A 16,901-nucleotide genomic window follows, 5' to 3' on the forward strand; every position below is an offset into this window, starting at 1 on the left:
ATATGGATGGAGTTCCGGATAAGGAAAGACAACCAGAGTTCTACATGGAAACGATAAGGACTACTCGGATTGTATCCATATTGGTTTCCCTAGTTCATCAGAGATATGCCTGGATCGGCTCTATCCGGTACCTACAGAGGCCGGCCGTAGGGATCTAGCGCTATCTCTGATCTCGCCGAGCACAAACTCGAAGAGGAAGACTACCTATTGTCAACTACGAGTCAGAACTTCAGACCGCCATGTCGACAACAGTTAGATAGGCTACCCCAAATATTGTACTGGTATGATTATGGTGAATAAGAGCAATACCGGCTTCGGCCAACAGGATATAGGGTTATTACCTGACAATTCAGGGGCCCAAACCACTATAAAAATCCTCGTCTCCGTCTCTTTTACCTCAGTCTCGCATATATCCTAGTACCAACGATCCCCATACTATGCAAATACTGGAATCGCGACATCAAACGTCGACAAAATCGTCCTTTCATCCAAATGAAAATAAATTTAATAGAGGAAAACCCAACTTTTCAATTTAGGTACTAAATACTTTTATAAACATATAATGGAATCATTATGTGTTTGCTAAAAAATAAAAAAAGAAAAAAGTGCCTACACTATTCCATTTATAAAAGTACAAGTTTCTTCGTATTCCACCGATGAAAACTGACAAAAATGGAAGCAAATGAAGGAGGAGAACAAACTCTACACCTTTTATATGGAACCCAATCAAAGATTTGAGGTCGAAAACCTTCCCCCCTAATTTGTGAATGTTTAGGAGAGAGAAAACGCCAGAAATCCCGTTAACGGTCAGGCTGAGGGCTTATATGCCCCTAATCGATTATCCCGTGCGGCCCACAGCCCGGCGCTGGCATTTGCGTGGTTCCAGGCGGAGCCACTTATGGCCAGCCTGGAACCAAAAGGGGTCGGCGTCCAGGAAAAACATATCTGTAGTAGTATGGTAGTTTAACCCATGCTTAATTATATTGTCTATAATTTATTTTGCTTCAAAATCTCAAAGACTTGGAAGTCGAAGACCTGAGGCAACACGCCCTTAGACCGTAATTAATGCTCTTAGTTTTATAAAATGTTTTGTTTGTAAAACTGCATTGCTAGTTTGCACGACAAACTTGACCGGCCTTGGTATGCGCAACAAACAGATGGCCCCACGTATAGTTGCATAATGCCAGTAGGATGTTGATACCCCCACCCCTTATTGCCCCACCCTTTGGAACCTCAGCAACCATGCACTTGACCATATATAGTACAGATGGTCCAACTCACATCAGACTTGACTGTCGATACGGAAAAATGGGTTTATTGAAGCTTTGAAAACCTCACATATGGCGTCGGCGAGTTTGCATAGTAAAAATATTTTTTAAAACCCCATGATGCAAAGTGGTCAAACAATACTAATCAGAAGTATGTATTTCAAACTTGGGAGGCACGATATTTAGTAGCAACGGAACGTAATTGTACTAATAAAAAAAGCAAAGTTAAATAATAGTTCAAAGTAGTAGTTAATGCGATGGCCTAGTCTAGACTCAACTCTAGCACAAGTAACCACACGACAACCCTGAGAACTAGAAGCAGGTTAAAGCACAACTCTGCGCTTTCAAAACATACTCAAAAGAACCACTGAATTTTTGACTTTTCTTTTTTTGTCTTTTCTTTTTTCTTTTTATATTTTATATTTTTTCTTTTTCACCTTTCTACCTTTTCTTTTTTTTCTTTTGTTTTTTTCATCCAGAACGGACCAATGATCTTGAATAAGGACTTAAATATAAATATAAATATTACATGGACTCAAAATTAAAAGTGTAGATAAAAATTAAAGAGTGAAGTGCACATTGGGCCACATCTTATTACCAGAGTTGCAAGTTGGACTAAGGGTAAGCTAATAGTATCACTTTGTACTCGGTATTTTTGCACAAGTTTCATATTTGACTAGTGTTTCCTAATTCTCTTTTTTCTTTGCTTCATTGAGTTGAGGCTGATGTCTATTAGCTTGTGCGTGGTGCACCAATGCCCCTAATATTGTCCCATACTCTCGAGAGTGATTTGATGGCATCAGTGATGGGCTGTTTGATTTGGGGGAAGATGAGGGGGTGGTGTAAGGTGAAACAAATGGCTATATTATGTGGTCCAAATTGAAAATATTGGCTAAGACCTAGTCCAACCCACAACAAGGGTCAAAATATATGGCCTAAACTCCAATTTACTCAAAATTAAAACTTCTCAAAAATAGAATGCTTACACATCATGTCGGTTCTTTTTTGCCCAAATATGTCAAATCCGCTAAAGGGTATTTTTTTTTCTAACTTTCTTCTCCACTCTCAGGTAGCAGCGTGCTCGAACCCCAAACAGGTGGAGCTGGACTTGACCGAATAGGGAAAGTTCGGTAAACCAAGCACCCAAACTGTGATCTTCACGTGAAAAACAGAAGCCCTAACAAATCCTAACGGCAACTCCAAACTCGACCATTAAAAACTTCTGAAAACTATGAAAACAAAAACCAAAAACACTAGGGTTCAATTTTTGGAGTTATCGATGACAACAGAGATAAACTAAAACTGAACCCAACTCACCGGCATCTGCCAATGTACTAACTCGGTGACAAGCACGGACCCTAGAACAAAGTGACAAAAGATGCGAGACTCAAACTAAAAATTGAATCTAAACCTAAACCAGCACTCGACACGACGATGCAACCTAAAATTCAATAAAACAAAAACTAATAGAACAATCGAATGGCTCAAATTGTCTAGGTAATGGATCAATATTTTTGTGTGCAAATTTTCTGGTTATGGGTAGATAAATTATCTAACAGGCAACCTGTGCTATGATACCAACCAATAAGGAACTAGGGTCCCGATCTTTCGATAGGTATTGATAAACCCTCGATTTAGCGAAATCTTGACACACACGATCTGGCTTCTGATCTACGTAATCCGAAACCTGCGATCTCAACATCACGTCTCTTCTGGTTATCAACCATGTGATGTCCCGTTAATCTCGCTAAAAAGTCTAATCCCTGCATACAAATCAAAAAACACAAGGAAGAACAAGATAGATCACAACTCAATTTGCAAATGAATGATTAAGCACTCAAAGTTAGGGTTCCACGAGCCGAACTAGCGGCAAAGCTACAATGACAGAAATAATCTAATGAAAACCTGACTCTGAACTATGAAGGTTACATATAAATAAGATTAGGGATGTCCTAGGGCTACCATAAGGCGCACACCAACCATCTGAAAGTAGTGGGCCAACAAGTACTCATGGGCTTCGAGATTCATTCTAGAGTACTCCCTCTGGTTCTATAATAATTGACGTTTTGAACAAAGTTGAGGTTAAACTTTTATAACTTTGACCATCAATAACTTTAAAAATATTTAGTTTAAAGAAACTAGAAAAACATATATAGATTTTTCTTTCAAAACACTATAATAAAAGTAACCATGCATTTGTTTATTGTATATATTATAATAGAAAAATAAGGTCCAAGGTATATCTTGTAGAGCGTGTCATTGTCCAAAGCGTCAATTAAAATGAAACCGGAGGGAGTAGTGACTAGATCCGTTTGAAATTGATGATGTCATAAGGTCCGAATCCGAATCTAAAATATGTAGAATTTCATCTCTTACCGCCTATATACCAAAAGTGACGTGGTAATGTTGGATTAGACATGGGAAAGATGGCCGGTTTGGTTCCCAATCAATTTATTTGATCATCCTTATACTCGGTCTTTTTTATTTTACCCAAGAAAATATCTCTGCGAACGAGAACAAAAAAACTATGCAATAATGTTTATTCAGTTATATAACACGTAAATCTCGCATAGAATGCATACCATTTAGTTAATGAATACATAAGGTATATCCATGGTCATATCTGAGAACTAGTTAATTATGTCCTCATCACAAGTATATAGTCTTCTTTTTGGATAATGGGAAGAGGGTGCATTTATTCATTATTTTATACAATCTCATTCGACATTATTATGGCTCGGTGCTGTTCGGAGCCATAGTGGTTTCAATTCAAGGATGTGTAGGCGTAGTAGTGGTTTCCATGGACAAGAATGGGCAGAACAAATCGAAATGGGGCCGTGGAAATTGACTAATACCAAACCTAGAGCCTATAAGTTGCTGCTTAATCCTAGCTGCATTCGATGGCAGCACTGCCAAAAAAAACACAAGTCCCTCCGTTTCATATTAATTATAAATCGTTTTGATTTTCTTTGATAGTCAAATGTTTTTTAAGTTTGATAAATTTTATAGGAAAATATAGTAGTATTTTTAACACAAAACAAATATATTATCAAAATATATTCAATGCTACATTTAATGAAACTAATTTTGTATTTTATATGTTACTAAGTTTTTTATAAATTTGGTGAGACATAACAAAGTTTGGCTTGAAAACAAAGGCAAATTGACTTATAATATGAAATGGAAGGACTAACATCTAAAGTAGAACATATATATGTATCTACCAGTTAGAAGCAATGGAGAATAAGAGAAGACTAGTTATTGCATTGACCTAAGGTAAATGCCAATGGAAGCTTCACTAAATGTCTGGGTGGGTAAGCCATCGCTGGCAGAGCAGTTGGAGATATTTCCCGTTAATTCTTTCCATTTGCACATAGGCCAACTCAGTTCAAGTGGCCAAGTAGATACCCAGTGCTGTCCAAAATCAACCTATTATAGTATACTTAATTTGACCCACGGCATCATCGTGGTGTCGTCTCTTCCACGTCAACCGTATTACAATCGAAATCACTATGGACCTTCCTCATCAACTCAATGATCGACGTATATATATATACATGGTAACCAAGGTACCCTTCAACGCGTGTATTTCTATGCTTTTGATATTGATCTTGCATCTTCAACCTTGGTCACAGGTATGCTTTCCGTCCACGTATTCATCGGGCTGCTTCTCCTCTCCCTGCACGCTCCTCCATATTCCGCTGCCGTCGACGATACTCTCGCAGCGGGTCAAGTGCTCGCCGTCGGTGAGAAGCTCGTCTCGAGGAACGGCAAGTTCGCGCTCGGCTTCTTCCAGCCAAGTGCAATAGCCATCAGTAAGTCATCCAACTACACTAACGCCCTCGGTTGGTACCTTGCCATTTGGTTCAACAAGATCCCGGTTTTCACCACTGTATGGGTCGCCAATAGGGAGAGGCCAATCACCGTTCCTCGGCTCAATTCAACATGGCTAAAAATGTCAGGAGATGGCAACCTCTACATCCTAGACCATGCCACTAATTCCATCATCTGGTCCACTGATCACGTCGTTAATACGACAACGGAAACCGGCATGAACACGAGTGCCACTCTCCTGAATAGCGGAAACCTCGTAATACGAAACCCGTCAGGTGTAGTCTCGTGGCAGAGCTTCGACAACCCAACTGACGTTGTTCTTCCCGGTGCCAAGTTTGGCTGGAACAAGGCCACTGGGTTGAATCGCCTTGGGATATCAAAGAAGAGCCTCATCGATCCAGGCCTTGGATCATACAGTGTTGAACTAGACACGACTGGTGCCAGAGGGCTGATCCTCAAGCATCGCAACCCTTCCATGGAGTACTGGTCATCTGATAGAGCACTGATTATACCGGTACTTAAGTCTTTGTTTGAGATGGATCCACGGACCAGAGGCTTGATTACCCCGGCATACGTCGATAATAGTGAAGAGGAGTACTATATCTACACTATGTCGGATGAATCATCCTCTGTGTTTGTGTCGTTAGATGTTAATGGGCAGATCAAGATGTATGTATGGTCACGAGCAAACCAGTCTTGGCAAAGCATATATGCACAGCCTGTTGATCCTTGCACCCCCTCTGCTACCTGTGGACCTTTCACCATCTGCAATGGTAATTCCACTCAAACATGTGACTGTATGGAGAGTTTTTCTGTGAAGTCACTGTGGGATTGGGAGCTTGATGATAGAACAGGAGGGTGCATCAGAGATACCCCATTGCATTGTGTAAGTGACAAAAACATGACAAGTTCAACTGACATGTTCCAACCTATAGGTCTTGTTACATTGCCCTATGACCCCCAAATTATGCAAGATGCTACAACTCAGGGTGAATGTGCACAAGCTTGTCTCAGTGATTGCTCTTGCACAGCTTATTCTTATCAAAATAGTAGATGCTCTGTCTGGCATGGGAAATTACTTAATGTAAATAAAAATGATGGCATTTACATTAATGCGGACAATGTTCTGCACCTTCGTCTTGCTGCCACAGATTTCCAAGATTTGAGTAAAAACAAAAGAAAAACAAATGTTGAACTTGTTGTGGGCGCAAGCATTGTTAGTTTTGTGTTAGCATTGATCATGATACTGCTAATGATTAGAGGGAACAAATTCAAGTGTTGTGGTGCACCATTCCATGACAATGAAGGCCGTGGTGGAATAATAGCCTTTCGATACACTGATTTAGCTCATGCTACTAAAAACTTCTCGGAAAAATTAGGAGCAGGTGGGTTTGGCTCAGTATTCAAAGGAGTGTTAACTAACATGGCTACCATAGCAGTGAAAAAGCTTGATGGTGCCCATCAAGGTGAGAAGCAATTTAGAGCTGAGGTGAGCTCCATTGGAATTATCCAACATATCAACTTAGTCAAATTGATCGGCTATTGTTGTGAGGGTGATAAGAGATTGCTGGTATATGAACACATGTTAAATGGTTCTCTTGATGTTCATCTATTTCAGAGCCATGCAGCTGTCCTAAATTGGATTACCATGCACCAAATAGCCATAGGAGTTGCTAGAGGATTGTCTTACTTGCATGAGAGTTGTCGTGAATGCATCATACATTGTGACATTAAACCAGAAAACATACTTCTCGATATATCATATTTTCCAAAACTTGCAGACTTTGGGATGGCAACATTTGTAGGAAGAGATTTTAGCCGAGTTCTAACTACTTTTAGAGGAACTGTAGGGTATCTTGCACCAGAGTGGATTAGCGGAGTTGCTATTACTCCAAAAGTTGATGTTTACAGCTTTGGTATGGTGCTATTTGAAATCATATCGGGAAGGAGGAATTCTCCTGAAGTACACACTAGTGGTAATTATGATGCTACTTATTTCCCTGTGCGAGCGATTAATAAGCTGCATGAGGGAGACATGAGTAGTTTAGTGGACCCAAGATTACATGGTGACTACAATTTGGATGAGGTTGTCAGGGTCTGCAAAGTTGCTTGTTGGTGTATCCAAGATGATGAGTTCGATCGGCCCACAATGCGTGAAGTGGTCCGGGTTCTTGAGGGTCTACAAGAGCTTGATATGCCCCCAATGCCAAGGCTACTTGCGACTTTAACAAACTTCTCTGCTGTGGCTTCAATGTAATTGTGTTTTCTTCTACTTTCTGCAAATTATAATTCTACATGGAAAACATTGATAAAGAAAACATGGTTATACTTGCTAAATTATATCTTTTTATTTAATTGATGGCTGCTTATGGTAAGCAAGTATTGTATCAAATCAAAGAAGAACAATAAACATGTCTTTGTTTTGATGCGATATGTACCCATTACGTGGTAATTGATTTTGGATATATCCCGACATGAATCCATTACATAGTGCTTGATTTCTGGGATATACAGCTTTTAAATTGTTTTATTGTAATCTGCCACCACTTCTGATTGTCTAATAACTAAAAATGTCAAGGCATGTAGTACATGCAAGATGCCTTCTGAATGTGTCTGATATAGTTCCTAGAGAAGAGCCCATTGGGTGCTAGGATAATGCATTGTCTTCATCTTGTATTTGCATCCTCAACTGCAAGAGATCGAACCTTGACATCATAATCAGCAAAAGGATGACACTGAAGCAAATTAAGGTCTATTTTAGTTTCCACTCTTCCTCTATTACTACTAGCATAGCATGATGCATTGAAGCGCATCTGGTGAGGTTCCTTGTTGTAAAATCATGGTGATGATTAGTTTGTATTGAAGAATTGGCAAAGATGTTGATACAAGTTGATTTTAATGCTTATTATTTTATAACAGTTCATGTACATTACATATACCGTTGTTGCGCTAATTTGAATCAAGCTAGGTAGGACTTGTGCTCGGAACATAGCTTTATTGATGTTCATGTGGTGTTTTGCTTGAGACTGGAGTAGCACAGTCGGTGGATGGATCAGGACGAAACTAAGGGGGTGTTGAGGTACATACTGTTAAGGATGTCATGCGGGACTGTCTCGGATAGGTCTGATCTTATTCCTTAGCCGATATATCTCTACAATCAAAATGATGCTTTAGATAGAGTTGTCATATCCATCACATTAGATAGATCTATCGCCTCACTGAGTATTAGATTATTCTACACAATCTTGTGCTGCATTGGTTAGGTTCGATCTACTACATTGTTGTTGATAATCTAAGTCTTCATAAGCCGATAGGTTCATGCTAATGTTTCGTCCGAGTGTTAGCCGATCTTATCTGATGTGCTAAATTTCTCTTCTATTGTTTTACTGTCTTGGTTAAATTTAACACATGACTACCCTGAAAATCAATCAAAACCTTGATTATTTAGACCTTATACTTCCTTTCATACTTAGTGTTGCATCAATTGGGTTTGGCCTACTATGTCATGCTTGGAATTGTAAGAACTAACTTTCTCTTTCATTGCCGATAAGGGTATCATCGGGGTTTCAATCGATGAGTTATCTAAATGTTACACCAGCTTATATGGTTTATATACAAGTTTCATTCATACATGGGATTTGAGATGAAACATGGTTAACCTTTGGACAATTAACGAAACAACCCTTAAAAATACAAAAAAGACTAAAATATATTTACTTTACTTTATTTTCTAAATATATAACTTTTGAGTTTGTAATTTATTTATAATTAATGTCCTTTCCAATATTTATTTTTTTAGTTGAATGACTGCTAGTCTTCTCCAAGCAGTATATATTCTATAAATCAAAAAAAGTTATTTACAAAAGAGTTATCTTAGGAAATATTACAGGGGTTTAAACCAATCAAACACAAATTGTTTTAAAGAGTCTTTCATTCTATACAAATTGAACTCTCCAAGCTTCAAAGCTTAGATGCACATTCTGGAAGATTAGTCCATTCCTTTGTTTCCATATATGCCAGCATGAGATGAAGAAAAATTCCAAGAAGCATTTTTGTGAAAAATGTAACCAAGCCAACACTATCATTTGGAAGAAGCCGATATCTATGTTCCACGTAATTCCTAGATGCTGTCAACATCTCTGGCTGAAAGTACAAGTGAAGAAAAGGTGCAATTTTGTTTCTCTGTGCCCCCTTGAACATAGCACACAAGTGAGATCACATATTCATTCGCAAAATGATAACAATCAAGCATATCCCTTAAATTAAGCCTATCACTGAGCAAAAGCCACGCAAACACCTTGGTCTTCATCACACAGCATATCTTCCAAAGCCAAACAAGTGGCCTTGGGGATTACAAAGGCAGGAAGTCGAACTTATAGAACTTTTGAGCAGTTTACCTCTCTGAGTTCCAAATGTAACTCCGTCTGTCACCATTGGACATTTGTAAGTGAAGTTGAATCATCTCATTCTCCAAAGCAAGAAACTCCTCATATGCTTGAACAGACAGGGGCAAGAAGAAAGAATACTCCAATGGCTTTAAGCTCATCTGCTTGACAGTTTCTGACTTGTCCATGGCTAGATTATACAAATTAGGATACTTAGTACTTCTTATTTCACCATTCCAAAGGTCTTCCTAGAAAAGGACTGATGTCCCTGAGATTACTGAGCACTTTGCTGTGCCTTAGTAAATATCAGATAAAGCAATGATACCTTTCCACCAAAAGGTTCCAGTATTTCTTTTCATTTCTATTTTAAGAAAGTGCATCCAAGATTCAAATATTTGAATTCCCAAATTCCTTGCATCCATGTTTTAAGCTTTTCACCTTCCAACCCACACTCTCACCTTTGTTCTTACTGTCATTTGCTCCTCCACCAAATCGTAGATCCTCCTCAGTATGTTTCCGACTTCCATGAGTACAATCCTATATGTCTCACTTATACACTCTTTATCCATTTTATCTCAAATACTAAACTGACAAACTCTTCTAAAATCAGCATCTAGTTAATATAGTTTTTAGCCCCGCCACCTCAGATACCATGCCACTAAAACCAAACAAGACACCATAGTGTTTATACCCCCATTAACTTCGCCCCACTACCAAAACCAAATTAATGTTAACACTAAAAAACCCCACAGTTACTCTAGCCTACACCCTAATTCTTTCCGCACACAATTCTACCATCCATGCATACCACCCCCAAACAACTACTGAATTTCTCAACCTAACAGTCTAATGAGCCCCATAACGGCCTGAACAAAGCTACGCCACATCAACCTCCACTCGGTGTACCAATCCACTGTTGTCAAAACCTACAATGATCCGGCCGTGTGCAACGAACTACTTTTTATCATGTGCTTTAATTTCCCATACACACCCCTCAAACACCTCAGGCCCAATCCAATCCACTCGGTTTGACATGTATCCAAATAATCTGGCCACAAAAGCTTCCACGACTATTGTATTTTTCCCCTCACAAATCCGCATTACATCTTCTAAATTTCATGTTAATAAAATTAAAGTTCAACTCTTTGGCTGCCCATTTCCTTTTCCGCAGCCCACACTTCCCTCAAAATTCTATTGACCCAATTTAATTATCAAATAGGCTGTCGGCTCATTTCTTTTGCATTGTCTAACGACACTAATTTTCTACTTTTAGAGGGAGTGTAGGCGGGAATCATTGTTGTAGTAGTGTAGGTATGATACCATGTTGACCTCGCATATGTAAAGTATTATGTTGAACCGATGGTATAACATATTATCTAGTACTCCTTTTTAATATAGATTCATATAATTAAATAGATAATTAAGCAAAGTAATAGTGTATTAGGCATTCTCTAAAACTTTTGGGTTATATCTAAAAATCCAATACCCTGCTTGAAAAAGTTGCATGCAGAAGACTTGAACTCGGTGCTGGACAACAACGGGCTGGCAAGCTGCCACCTGATGTGGCCCGGTTCTGGTAGCTGTACACTGGCTGGATGGCCGGGGCTGAGGAAGCATCTTCCGCTGTAAGCTGTAATGGCTAATCTGAGCTGCATTCACTCGTCGTCGATGAGTTGCCAGGCCCTTCCAATGATTAATTAGCCATAATAAAACTCCCTACTACATTAAAAATGGAGTCATGGAGTTGTTCTCCTTTTGTGCTCTCCTTGTTTGCTCCTTTGTGTTAACAACTCTTTTCTTCCAAACTCAGTGATCTCAAAAAACAACCAAATTCAAAGCAATCTCAGGAAAAATAGAAGAGACATTGAATGAAAAGAAGTAGAGGAAGCTACTAGAAGTAGCAATGAAGAGAAACACAAGAGAGTAAAAGAGGGATAGAAATCAACGAAGTTCAAGTGTAAGAGGGCTTGGCCTCGGAGAGTGTGGGCGAGCTGACCCTTGTAGCTATAAGTATATATGAGCATGTACGCGGGCATACGGTGCATACGGGATGATCCACGATGTGGTCGTATGGCATGACGTATGTCCGCCGAAAATTGTACGTATATACGTGGTGCTAATAGGGGATGTTCCTGGCTTGGGTTGACCAACGAGGATGTCGGTATCTTAAGGGGGTGAGAATGTGACATCCCGGCTCAGGGCTTAATAGGATTAACAGAATACTCATATCAACAAGTTGCAACTTCTTTTCCGGAAGCTGATCTCGAAAAAACTCAGAGGTTAAGCGTGCTTGGCCTAGAGAAATTTCGGAATGGGTGACCGACCCGACTAGGAAATTAGCCTCGGAATGGCATTTATGCATTCTTACGGGTAGAGGAAGGGTAGGGTTGTCACCATCTGCCGCCTACGTCACTTTCCATAGGGCACACCCGAATCCAACGGCATTTATCTAACCTAGGTACCATGCTTATGCTTATCCTAGGGACTCTCACCCTACAGATGAATAAGTTGGAGCTAGAGCAAGCTATATTAAAGGCCATTGGATCGTTACCGTAGCATGGATCGACTAGCCTAGGATGAAGCAAATATACGAAGAAAGCATGGATCGACTAGCCTAGGATGAAGCAGATATACGAAGAATATATTACTCATAGAACATATACTCAATAAAGAAATACACGGACTATGAGCATAATTAAATAAGAAAGATAATTCTATTAATTTAATTATAGTCTTACAAGAAGAGTAAAGGACTAACAACATACCCGAAACTGGACTATGAGCATAATTAAATAAGAAAGGTAATTCTATTAATTTAATTATAGTCTTACAAGAAGAGTAAAGGACTAACAACATACCCGAAACTATGAGTAGACTATAGGACCGAAGCTTCTACGCTTTTTTTGATGGTCCTTAAATCATAATATCCGACTGTCAACGCCTGCATATGAGATAAAATATGGTATCCTACTTAGTGGTAGGGATTATTACTAATCATTTCCACTGGTGTTGGTGAAATATGTGTATGCAGGTGTTTTGAGAAAAAAAAACCCTTCATGCGACAAAATACACCTTCGGACAATCAGAACACATTTACACGGATTGTGTAAGATCAAAGGGTGTTTTGATTCTTATTCTGTGATGAATAATTGGCATCTGTGATTATTGGTTTTAATATTTGGAGATTATCATCGAAGTGGTCATGTGTGCGGTCTGACCGGCCAAGCCCGCGGTCTGACCGGCCGACGCTGAGTCGGTTTCGGTTTCGGGTTGTTTCTTTGGATATCCGTGATTGTTTCATGGTTATGGCTTCTAGATGGATTCGATACGTATGTAATACTGTTGTTTGCTAACAATGAGTCAAGTTAGGGATAGCTTGGTCTCGGAATATGGTTTCTTTGTTGTTTCATGTGTAGGTGACTCGATGCCTCGGGAGAGTATTTGCGGTGATGGACTGGGAGTCGGCTTGGAGGTAAGACGATGTCCGTGGTGGTCAGATATCATGCGGGATGCTAGGGCTAGAGTTGATGCACGTGGTTGATGGAGATTCCATCTGGCATATGATGGAGGTATTGTGTGCGTATGGGATGCGGAGTCGAATTTGGAAGGAGTCCAAATTTGGTACGATTGGTTATGTAAAGTTTCTTTCTTGTACTAGAGGGTTTCCTAAAGTGTTTAGGACTCTTAGTATGAGTTTGGTTCGTGGCTTTAGGCTACCTACCTCATGTATAAATAGAGGGGGAGCGTGAGGCTTCCCGGTATCACTTTTGTATCGCTTTTCAGAGCGTAGAGTTGCTAGTTTAGTTAGGGTTTCGAGTTTAGTCGAGATTTTTGTAAGGAGTGTTGTTGGTGCACTTTGTAAACACATAGAGAAGAAATAAAGTTGTCATCTACTTTGTGTTTCACCGGGTTTCGACGGTCTAACCGGCGACTCACCTGCGGTCAGACCGGCGGCAAGGCGGCGGTCAGACCGGTTGCACTAGGGCGGTCAGACCGGCGGCGCAAGCAGGCAGCAGCAGGCGATTTCGACGGTTCGACCGATCGATCTACATCGGTCAGACCGACGTTCATCAGGCGGTCAGACCGGCGCGTCTACTTCGGTCAGACCGCGATCATCAATTTCGAGAGTAACTTTTATTTCCGCTAAAAGTTTTCGCTTTTTGGGTATACCAACCATTCACACCCCCTCTGGTTGGCTTAGTTCTTGTGATTCGATCCTACAGATTGGAGGGCCCATATGTCAATCAAAACCACTAAGAATTGGGCTAAATCATAGTACATGTTGTTGGTGGCCCATTAAGCTACCTTCCAGCCAAAGAAGAGGCCAGGAGGAGGGTTTTTGGGTTCGGCCGAACCCATCCTAAAGCCGTTGATCGCCATCTTTCACATGTACACTCCTGATTTCATCCCAATGATGGTTAAGGGCATTTAAGATATTTCCCATAATTGTAATTGTCATTTGGAGCCTATAAAAGGATGAGCTCACTTCATTCCAATACACACAACTTTGAGCTGAATTACAAGAGGCTCTATTGTATCTGTTGTACATTAGAAAATAGGTAGAGAGTGGGGGGAAGCTCTGGAGGAGTGCCCGGAAGTTTTGCGCTCTCTCCAACTTCTACCTCGACAAGTGTAGCTTTCTAGGAGAAATTCTGGAGGAGCACCAGAGCTGTCGGTACACTATGCTCCGGGTTCAGAGAAACTTCTTCTATAAAGTAAGCATTCAGGATCATTTCTTATGTTATTTAATTATTAGTCTAAGCAAAATAGATTTTCATCTTTGCAGGTTCATTGTTTAGTATTCATACTAAGTGTTGTAGTGCTAGGACTCCGGATAAAGAAGGAAGTTCCTGCTCAATTATTAGAGTAATAAATAATAACTTAGGTGTGATGTCTAGGTTAGAGATTACCTTTGTTTGTTGTTATCTCACGGATTTGGCAGAGGTAGACGACAGGTGGTGACAGCTCTGTATTCCTTCCCATTAATCCTCCACGTTCGGATACATCATAGAGCTATAGCCGAAAGCACGCTGGCAGATTAGCAGGGGTCGGTGCCCGAAGCAATAGATAGAAAATTATCTTTACTTACCTTAGATAATTGAAACATATAGTAAGTCATCTCTAGCCTAACTAGCCGACCAATAGTTATTGTCCTTGGAAAGTCTTAGCCTTAACTAGATTACACACGTTCCCTGAGTTCGATATCCTTTTGTGGTCACTCGAAGGTGAAGTGCTATAGTGGTATTCCGTGCGCTTGCGGATTTATCTGTGGTCATAAGAAATACCTACAGCTTTATTGTAGGTCGGATTTATTCCTACTAAACTATAGAGAATACGATATGGAAGAGAGAATTGCTACTAAAGGTGTGTGTTGCGAGTAAAGAGAGTTCATCCTTTTATAGTTGCTTACGACAGTTACCAATGTTGGTTAAATCACCACAACCGCCATCTAAGAGTGCACAAGGAGTCTCCACATGGAAGGTCGGCCCGGGTGGCGCTGTTCCTAGTTTGGCCAAACCAGAGTAACCGCCTTACTCCACCGACTTTGGTTGGTGGATGACAGGGGGGACCCTATGATGGTTCCCGGGTGGTTGGCCCCACTTTGAGTCGGTTTGAGCTAACTTGTGGAGCCCTTAATCCATGTGCTCGCACGTGATTCGCCGAAAGTGTGTTTCCTTGAATGCCGGCTTAATTTCTCCTTCACTTTGGTGCATAATCCTTGCATCCATGTTAATTCTCTAATCCTAATCCAACTACATTATTTATTATTGGTATATGTGTAAGAAATGATAATTTTCTCTTTATTCATGGTGCTAGTTGGTGGTTAAAATTGGAACTTAACGACCGTCAACATCCTCTAACTCCAGAATGCAGTATTCGAACTCTATGTATTTCTAGCCATCTAACATAAGAGTTAGCTCAATTTCTCCATTATCACCCAAGGCTACACATCATGTAGTCTAAAACAATTCCACGAACCATCAGGAAGAAATAAAGCACATCTCACACATTGTCTTGTAGCTAGAACAAATAGTGGAGACATCCCAACAACCCCCACTTTCGCTTGCATGGCAGTAGCATGATTTCTCATAACATATGAACTTTCTTGAGGCGGTCCACAACTTCAACTCAATAAACTCTAGCCTTGATATTTCATTAAACAATGACACTAGGAACACAAGACCTGCATTTGTTTGAGACAACAATGGTAAAGACTGCATACATTTCTTTCTACCTTCATTGCCCCAAAAGGATGGTCATGGTTCGAGCTGTTTGTTTGGCACGTATACCTTTGTGACTGCATCGAGGAGGAGGTGCTATGGATTAGCATCAAGAGGTTTTGTAGTCATCAATACCTTGACATGTCCCACACATTCTGTCAAAAACTTAGCATCCCTTCTGTTTGATGTCAGCAATAACTGTTGATAAGAGGAAGTCCAACGATGCAAACGGTGCTGATAGGACGTTTTATGCACCTATATGTTCTAGTTTGGAACGCAACCACGGCTCAATTGGTACCACCATTGACATCGTGACCAACCATTGAACACTTGATGTGCGTCACCTTGAACTAGTCAGGGGTGTCAAAGTAGGTGGCATTGATTCATGGAGGTTGTGGCAATGGTGGTACATGTAAGCACCATATGCGTAGCCACGGAATGATTGGGCTCAACATGGCTGAAGCATTTCATCAAGCATTCGGGGTGTGTGACCTTAGAAAGATCCTTGGTGATGATGAAGTGTCCGTGATCCTCTTCCTCATTATCCCTAAGCTTTATTATGACCGTTGGAGTAGTTCACTCGATGATGTGGTTTGAGCTCGCCGTCATATCGTTGTGAGGGCACTTCATCGAACACCTAGTGGATACTGAAGAAGGAGATTCTTGGGGTGGTGGAGATGCAGCGGCCTCGGTGGTGGGGGTGAGATCCTTGATGGAGGCACTGATGAATTCCACATATTCATTGCTCCTTTTTTCTCCTATCAAGCCGAACACCCTCAAGAAAGCGATGTAGCTTCTCATCAATTCAACATTGGGCATCCTTTAGTTCCTCTCTTGTAACTGATGGAGTGCTTCATCCCATGTGATCTTCTCCTCGTGCGTGAGGACAAGAACATCCTCAAACAACTCCAATGGGTTTGACATGTTGTCGAACAGTCACCTTAATTGAACACCTAAAGTATCAGCTTAAAATATTTAATATCTATATGAATTAGAAATACAAGTAAATATATGTTCCCAAATTCGATTCGGAGGAAAAAATATGGGATAAGATACGAGATGAGTGATATATTATCCAACCCTACCCGTACCTAGTTCCGAATTTAAAGAAAAGTATAGATCATAACAGTAAGTGCAATTTACTCTTTCAAAACAAAAAAAAAACAGCTGTCGCCGCCGCAAATAGGTTGAGA

The 16,901-nt window shown here is 40.3% G+C and overlaps 1 protein-coding gene across 2 annotated transcripts; it reads left to right on the top strand.

The window, feature by feature from the left end:
* The first annotated feature begins 4,821 nt into the window (after positions 1-4,821).
* LOC4335566 (G-type lectin S-receptor-like serine/threonine-protein kinase At2g19130) lies at positions 4,822-7,624 on the top strand. Of its 2 annotated transcripts, XM_015780542.3 has the most exons (2): positions 4,861-5,083; positions 5,178-7,624. In XM_015780542.3, exon 2 carries the CDS (start codon positions 5,224-5,226, stop codon positions 7,357-7,359), a length of 2,136 nt encoding a protein of 711 aa, XP_015636028.1. In that variant the 5' UTR covers positions 4,861-5,083; positions 5,178-5,223; the 3' UTR covers positions 7,360-7,624. The 2 variants fall into 2 exon arrangements, with proteins under 2 accessions (XP_015636027.1, XP_015636028.1); XM_015780541.3 differs by having other exon boundaries at positions 4,822-7,624.
* The last annotated feature ends 9,277 nt before the right edge of the window (positions 7,625-16,901 follow it).

This window comes from Oryza sativa, chromosome 4 (genome assembly GCF_034140825.1).
Source record: "Oryza sativa Japonica Group chromosome 4, ASM3414082v1".
Taxonomy (NCBI): domain Eukaryota; kingdom Viridiplantae; phylum Streptophyta; class Magnoliopsida; order Poales; family Poaceae; genus Oryza; species Oryza sativa.